This window comes from Perca fluviatilis, chromosome 20, assembly GCF_010015445.1.
Source record: "Perca fluviatilis chromosome 20, GENO_Pfluv_1.0, whole genome shotgun sequence".
NCBI classification, from domain to species: domain Eukaryota; kingdom Metazoa; phylum Chordata; class Actinopteri; order Perciformes; family Percidae; genus Perca; species Perca fluviatilis.
This window is the reverse complement of record NC_053131.1, coordinates 32,709,912-32,718,074: the sequence shown is the minus strand read 5'-3', so window position 1 is coordinate 32,718,074 and position 8,163 is coordinate 32,709,912. Positions and strand designations below refer to the sequence as shown.

At 34.7% G+C, this 8,163-nt stretch overlaps 1 protein-coding gene across 1 annotated transcript in view; it reads right to left on the bottom strand.

Annotated features, from left to right (window-relative positions):
- Window positions 1-1,940: 1,940 nt before the first annotated feature.
- LOC120548826 (homeobox protein CDX-1-like) overlaps window positions 1,941-8,163 on the bottom strand; it is a 21,884-nt gene continuing 15,661 nt past the window's right edge. Inside the window, exons 2-3 of the mRNA XM_039785329.1 lie at window positions 7,206-7,354; window positions 1,941-3,816 (exon numbers count right to left, since the gene is read on the bottom strand). Of these exons, the coding sequence (XP_039641263.1) occupies window positions 3,574-3,816; window positions 7,206-7,354 (392 nt within the window). The 3' untranslated portion in view covers window positions 1,941-3,573. The remainder of the gene's footprint in view (window positions 3,817-7,205; window positions 7,355-8,163) is intronic.

Sequence of the window (8,163 nt, the reverse complement as noted above, 5' to 3'; positions counted from 1 at the left end):
ACATCTCCCAGTGGACTAAATCTCCCAGTGGACTACATCTCCCAGTGGACTACATCTCCCAGTGAACTACATCTCCCTGTGGACTACATCTCCCAGTGGACTACATCTCCCAGTGGACTACATCTCCCAGTGGACTACATCTCCCGTTTCACACAATCTACCTCACCTAGCTTGATGCTTGGTTTGCTAGCTAGCTAGCTTAGCTCTGTTCCACAACACATGTAACGTTATCTTAACTGCTGGGTTTTATCCAGTCAAGTGTTTTCAGCAGAGAAGCAAAAGAACGAGAGAGATCCTCTGTGCTCATTAGAGTAACGTTACATCACCGATAACACACACACACACACACACACACACACACACACACACACACACACACATCGGTACGATACACACAGACATCGTAGCTTCAGCGGGACGTCATCCATGAAGTTTGTAGTCTTTATAATTACTTATTTTCACTGTCTTATACTTCAACAGTTTAACAATAAACGGAGACTTTCTTCGGTTGAAAAATAATGTTTTAAATTGACGAACATCATATTTGTAATCCACGGCTCAATTCAAACGGGATCAAAACATAATTATTATCTCTCCATTGACTCTAGTTCATACTTTTTCGAAAGATAAGGTCCCATTGGACCGGAAGTAGAAGGGGCGGGACTTCGGCTCTCTATTTCCTCCACGTTCCACTTCTGGGATCGCTCCGATTCTGCCGGATTTCACTAATTTTCGGCCGGATGTCCCGTCCCCCTTCCTCTGTCTCCTGTGTTGGCGTTCTAACCTCCGGCTGATTGGTGAGGACTATATGGTTAACTGCTCCTCAGATCTCTGCAGGGTAAATCCAGACAGCTAGCTAGACTATCTGTCCAATCTGAGCTTTCTGTCGCACGACTAAAACTACTTTTAAAACGTACACATGTTCCACCAAAACAAGTTCCTTCCAGAGGCTATTTTGCAGAGGCAGCGTGGCTCCGCCCGGAGCTTAGCCCCGCCCCCAAGACGACTGTGATTGGTTTAAAGAAACGCCAATAAACACAGAGCACGTTGTTCTCCCATCCAGGAATGCTGTGTGGACTAGCCAGACCTTCTTCCGCAGCGCTGTGGAGGAAGGTCTGGCAAAGCGAGACTAGTTGTTCCTTAACCCTAAGTAAGTGGTTTCACCGGGCACGTTGAAAAATGACCCCAAAGAGCAGGGCTGTGGTGCTCGAGTCTGGGCTTGGCGTGGCGCGCGATACCGTGGCGTGGCGCGATACCGTGGCGTGGCGCACAACACTTGGTCAACACTTCGTCCGCTTTTCTCGAAGTTTTTACCACTTTTTTCAACGTTTTTGTCACTTTTTTCAAAGTTTTTATCACTCTTTTCAATGTTTTTGTCACTTTTTTCAACGTTTTTGTCACTTTTTTCAAAGTTTTTATCACTCTTTTCAATGTTTTTGTCACTTTTTTCAAAGTTTTTATCACTCTTCTCAATGTTTTTGTCACTTTTTTCAAAGTTTTTATCACTCTTTTCAATGTTTTTGTCACTTTTTTCAAAGTTTTTATCACTCTTCTCAATGTTTTTGTCACTTTTTTCAAAGTTTTTATCACTCTTCTCAATGTTTTTGTCACTTTTTTCAACATTTTTGTACTTTTTTCAACATTTTTGTTGATTTCTTCCCTTCAAATGCTATAAAATTGACAAAAAAAACCTGAATTGTGACCTTCGTTAATTGTGAACTGATCATTTATTTGACTTGTGAAGAGTAATGGTAGTATGGAACCATGCACGTTATTTCTTTTAGAAAAATTGGTTGAAAGAAACCCAAATATTTCTGATATAGAAACTTATTGAAAATGGGTCAAATTTGACCCGAAGACAACAGGAGGGGTTAAGCATTTGGTTGTGCTGGCGCGCGATTACCGTGGCGCGAGCCTCCGTAGATGGCACCCGCTCTACGAGCATGCACGGAGACGTTCGTGGTCAACGCATTGTTCCTTTGCATCATTCTCCGAAACGCCAGAGAGCGCGCGAATAAAGTAGCCCCTTAAAAAAACAAGGCCAGTGTCCCACTAGGAGCGTTCACACTCTATGGGACCTTGTCTTATCGCTAAGGTTATACTACAAGAAACCTGATGTAATGGAAAGTGTTATTTTGTTATAATCTTATTATTTAATTTGTCTCGAAGGGGGGAAATATGTAGTATCTGAAGATTACGACTTTGACTTGGGTCTCTGTTAAGGACTAACGTGGAATTTGCGCTCTGAAAATGAATGACTTTTAAACTTAGGTCTCTGTTAGAGGCTTAAATGGGCTTTGTACTATCCTTGCTTTCATGTTACACCACGCCAGAGCATATATACCGTGTTTCACCAGCAGAAACTTAGAGTGACTATTTTAGAGAATTGGGAAACTGTCCTCTCCAGAGCTCTGCAGAAGCTTGTAATTGATGCCGAATTCTTTTGATGTAATAAACCTTTCACAATCAGTAACAGTGTCAGCGGATTCCTCTTCATACATCACCGCAGCATCGCTACTAAAGATATCACATGACAACGTGTCGGCCATTCTTTCGTGAATTCGCCCGTGAGTGTTTTCTCATGGCTGCGTCGTTCCATCAAATGGAAATATTCAACATTTCATTTTCGGTATATATCTTTGGGAGCTTATCGGACCTCCGCTAGAATTACAAAAGTGAGTTTGTAAGAAAGTTTAGACAAACAACAAGAGTGTGCAGTGATGATCAGCTCAGTATGTGCATGTACATTTTTCCTCATGTTTTATAAACTTGTTGCCCTATATCACATGTGTCAAACTCGAGGCCCGCGGGCCAAATCCGGGCCCTCGCAGATTTTGATCGGGCCCGCATGTCAATTTAGGTTTAACAAAAAGATTTTGGCCCGCCTAGTTTTTGTAGCTTTTTCAATGTTTTTGTCACTTTTGCAGACGCTTTTGGTGCCTTTTCTAGCCATTTTTTTTCCAATGTATTTGATGCTTTTTTTGAAAAACATGTTGTCACTTACTTTACTTTACTTTCACTTTAAGTTACTTTTTTGGGGGGCTTTATGTGGACCAAGCTGTAAGTGAGAAGGCTATTATATGAGACACGCAATAATCCAGTAAAAGATCCTCGACTTTTTCGATGAAATAAAAGCACGTGAATGAACTAAACATGAACCGGCCCTTGATGGGATTCTTAGTTTCCAGTGTGGCCCTCTGGGAAATTGAGTTTGACACCTCTGCCCTATATAGTTGCACTATAAAGTCTATAAAGTCTCTAAATGTGCACCCAAACCATGGCTGAACATGTGTCTTTTTGCAGGCTGATTTCACCCGAGACTTCCCAGCAAAGCAAAAAAAAAACAACCTCTGAACCACAATTAGGAATTTATCTGCAACAACAGTCAGAAGGGAGAAGAAGAGCCATCGCCTGTCGACATTTTCTCACATTTTTCGACGAGCTTTTTGGGCTTTCGGGAGGGCGGGGGCGGGGCAGAAAGCTGGCGGGCAAGTGGTTCATCGGGGAGAGTTTTTAAAGTCCAGATCCCCGATATCATCGTCCAAATAAACACATATCTTTTTATTCCCTCCCTCAGTATTCCTCTTTGATGTTCAGGGGCAGGGAGGACGGGGACACCAGCCCGCTGTTGTTGTTGTTGCTGCCGCTGCTGCTCGTCACCATGGCGATGCTGTTCCCGCCGTTTCCGTGCACGCCACCGCCTCCACCTCCGCCGCTGCTGATGGGCGGCGTGGTCGTGGAGGACGCCGGCTGCTGGAGCTTCTTCTTGTTGATCTTTCGCTCTTTGGCGCGCCGGTTCTGGAACCAGATCTTCACCTGCAGCGGAAGGAAAAGGTGTTTTAATCCCAAACACTGATGTCATAGTCTTACGGAGAACTAAATATCTGCGTGAGCCGCACGAAAACATTATAAAATATATTATATATAAAATATAATATATTTATATATATATGTATATGATCCACATGAAAACATTATAAAATATATTATATATAAAATATAATATATTTTATATATATATATGATCCGCACGAAAACATTATAAAATATATTATATATAAAATATAATATATTTATATATATGTATATGATCCACATGAAAACTTTATAAAATATATTATATATAAAATATAATATATTTATTATTTATCCTCCCTACTTTATACATATATTATATATAAAATATAATATATTTATTTATATGATCCATACAAAATTTAAAATAAAATTAAAAATTTATAAAATTTTTATATATTGATCCTAAAAAACATTATAAAATATATTATATATAAAATATAATATATTTATATATATATATATATTTGATCCACATGAAAACTTTATATAAATATATTATATATAAAATATAATATATATAAAATATAATATATTTATATATATGTATATGATCCACATGAAAACTTTATAAAATATATTATATATAAAATATAATATATTTATATATATATATGTATATGATCCATACGAAAACTTTATAAAATATATTATATATAAAATATAATATATTTATATATATATGTATATGATCCGCACGGAAAACATTATAAAATATATTATATACAAAATATAATATATTTATATATATATGTATATGATCCACATGAAAACTTTATAAAATGTAATATATATATATATATATATATATATATATATATATATATTTGCCAAAAGATTTTTAATTTTTTCTGGCATTTTTGTCACTTTTGCCAACATTTTTGTAGTTTTTTTCTGACTTTTGCCGAAAGTTTTGTAATTTTTTCTGACGTTTTTGTGACTATTGCCGAAAGTTTTGTAATTTTTTCTGACGTTTTTGTCACTTTTGCCAATTTTTTTTAATTTTTTCTAACATTTTTGTCACTTTTGCCAAAAAAATAAAAAAAATTCTAACATTTTTGTCACTTTTGCCAAAAGATTTTTTATTTTTCTGGCATTTTTGTCACTTTTGCCAACATTTTTTTTTTTTTTCTGACTTTTGCCGAAAGTTTTGTAATTTTTTCTGACGTTTTTGTCTCATCTGTCAAATTTATTTAATTATTTCTCACGTTTTTGTCACTTTTGCCAATTTTTTTAATTTTTTCTAACATTTTTGTCACTTTTGCCAAAAAAATAAAAAAAATTCTAACATTTTTGTCACTTTTGCCAAAAGATTTTTTATTTTTTCTGGCATTTTTGTCACTTTTCGCTTAACATTTGTATTTTTTCTGACTTTTTGCCGAGGGGTTTTGTAATTTTTTCTGACGTTTTTGTCTCATCTGTCAAATTTATTTAATTATTTCTGACGTTTTTGTCACTTTTGCCAATTTTTTTAAATTTTTTCTAACATTTTTGTCACTTTTGCCAAAAAAATAAAAAAATTTCTAACATTTTTGTCACTTTTGCCAAAAGATTTTTTATTTTTTCTGGCATTTTTGTCACTTTTGCCAACATTTTTGTATTTTTTTCTGACTTTTGCCGAAAGTTTTGTAATTTTTTCTGACGTTTTTGTCTCATCTGTCAAATTTATTTAATTATTTCTGACGTTTTTGTCACTTTTGCCAATTTTTTTAATTTTTTCTAACATTTTTGTCACTTTTGCCAAAAAATAAAAAAAATTCCTAACATTTTTGTCACTTTTGCCAAAAGATTTTTTATTTTTTCTGGCATTTTTGTCACTTTTGCCAACATTTTTGTATTTTTTTCTGACTTTTGCGAAAGTTTTGTAATTTTTCTGACGTTTTTGTCTCATCTGTCAAATTTATTTAATTATTTCTCACGTTTTTGTCACTTTGCCAATTTTTTAATTTTTTTCTAACATTTTTGTCACTTTTGCCAAAAAAATAAAAAATTTCTAACATTTTGTCACTTTTGCCAAAAGATTTTTTATTTTTCTGGCATTTTGTCACTTTGCCAACATTTTTGTATTTTTTTCTGACTTTTGCCGAAGTTTTGTAATGTTTTCTGACGTTTTTGTCATCACGTCAAATTTATTTAATTATTTCTGACGTTTTTTTCACTTTTGCGAATTTTTTTTAATTTTTTCTAACATTTTGTCACTTTTGCCAAAAATTAAAAAAATTCTAACTTATTGTCACTTTTGCCAAAAGATTTTTATTTTTCTGGCATTTTTGTCACTTTTCCCAACATTTTTGTATTTTTTTCTGACTTTTGCCGAGAAAGTTTTGTAATTTTTCTGACGTTTTTGTCTCATCTAATCAAATTTTTTAATTATTTCTCACGTTTTTGTCACTTTTGCCAATTTTTTAATTTTTCTAACATTTTTGTCACTTTTGCCAAAAAATAAAAAAAATTCTAACATTTTGTCACTTTTGCCAAAAGATTTTTTATTTTTCTGGCATTTTGTCACTTTTGCCAACATTTTTTTTTTTTTTCTGACTTTTGCCGAAAGTTTTGTAAATTTTTTCTGACGTTTTTGTCTCATCTCCATCATTATTTAATTATTTCTCACGTTTTTGTCACTTTTGCCAATTTTTTTAATTTTTTCTAACATTTTTGTCACTTTTGCCAAAAATAAAAAATTTCTAACATTGTTGTCACTTTTGCCAAAAGATTTTTATTTTTCTGGCATTTTTGTCACTTTTCCCAACATTTTTGTATTTTTTTCTGACTTTTGGAAAGTTTTGTAATGTTTTCTGACGTTTTTGTCTCATCTGTCAAATTTATTTAATTATTTCTCACGTTTTTGTCACTTTTGCCAATTTTTTTTAATTTTTTCTAACATTTTTGTCACTTTTGCCAAAAAATAAAAAAAATTCTAACATTTTTGTCACTTTTGCCAAAAGATTTTTTATTTTTTCTGGCATTTTTGTCACTTTTGCCAACATTTTTGTATTTTTTTCTGACTTTTGCCGAAAGTTTTGTAATTTTTTCTGACGTTTTTGTCACTTCTGTCAAATTTTTGTAATTATTTCTGACGTTTTTGTCACTTTTGCAATTTTTTTAATTTTTCTAACATCTTGTCACTTTTGCGTTACAAATAACAGCCGGTCTACCACTGCCTCAGCTTTTGCCCAAGATTTTTTTTGTTTCCCTCTTTACATCCTCTCGCAACAAACTGACCAAATTCATACTGATTGTTGTTCACATTAGTCACCCGATGCATGGGGGTGAAAAAAAAACAACACATAATCCACACACACTGCTCTATGGCCCAATAAAAGAGCAGCGATCTGTGCGTTGGTGTGTACCTGTCTCTCTGATAGGCCGAGCGTGGTGGCGAGCTCCGCCTTCCTCCGGATGGTGATGTATTTGCTGTAGTGGAACTCTTTCTCCAGCTCCAGGCGCTGGTGGTCCGTGTAAACCACCCGGTACTTGTCTTTGGTCCGCGTCTTTCCGTCTGGAAAACACAGAAACCCTTTTCACTTAGACCCTGTTTTACACGTACATGGTTGTTGTTGTTGTTGTTGTTGTTGTTTTTAACTAATTTCCCTTCGTTTGTACCCAGGGGTGGATCTACCGGGGTGGCATAGGGTGGAAAATCCTTGCCCTGCTGCCACCTGAACGCAACGAATTAAAAGTTATGGCTGCAGTCAGTCAAAAACTGTCTGCTTCCACCTCTCACACATCACCTGGGTCTCACCTTAATGCCTGTCCTGTGATAAAGCCCCTTACTTCTATCATACTTCTATCTCTCCTATTAAGTGAGATCACATTGTATGGTCACTTATTCCTAATATACTTCTATCATACTTCTATCTCCTATTAAGTGAGATCACATTGTATAGTCACTTATTCCTAATATACTTCTATATCTCCTATTAAGTGAGGTCACATTGTATGGTCACTTATTCCTAATATACTTCTATCATACTTCTATCTCCTATTAAGTGAGATCACATTGTATAGTCACTTATTCCTAATATACTTCTATATCTCCTATTAAGTGAGGTCACATTGTATGGTCACTTATTCCTAATATACTTCTATCATACTTCTATCTCCTATTAAGTGAGATCACATTGTATGGTCACTTATTCCTAATATACTTCTATATCTCCTATTAAGTGAGGTCACATTGTATGGTCACTTATTCCTAATATACTTCTATCATACTTCTATATCTCCTATTAAGTGAGGTCACATTGCATGGTCACTTATTCCTAATATACTTCTATATCTCCTATTAAGTGAGATCACATTGCATGG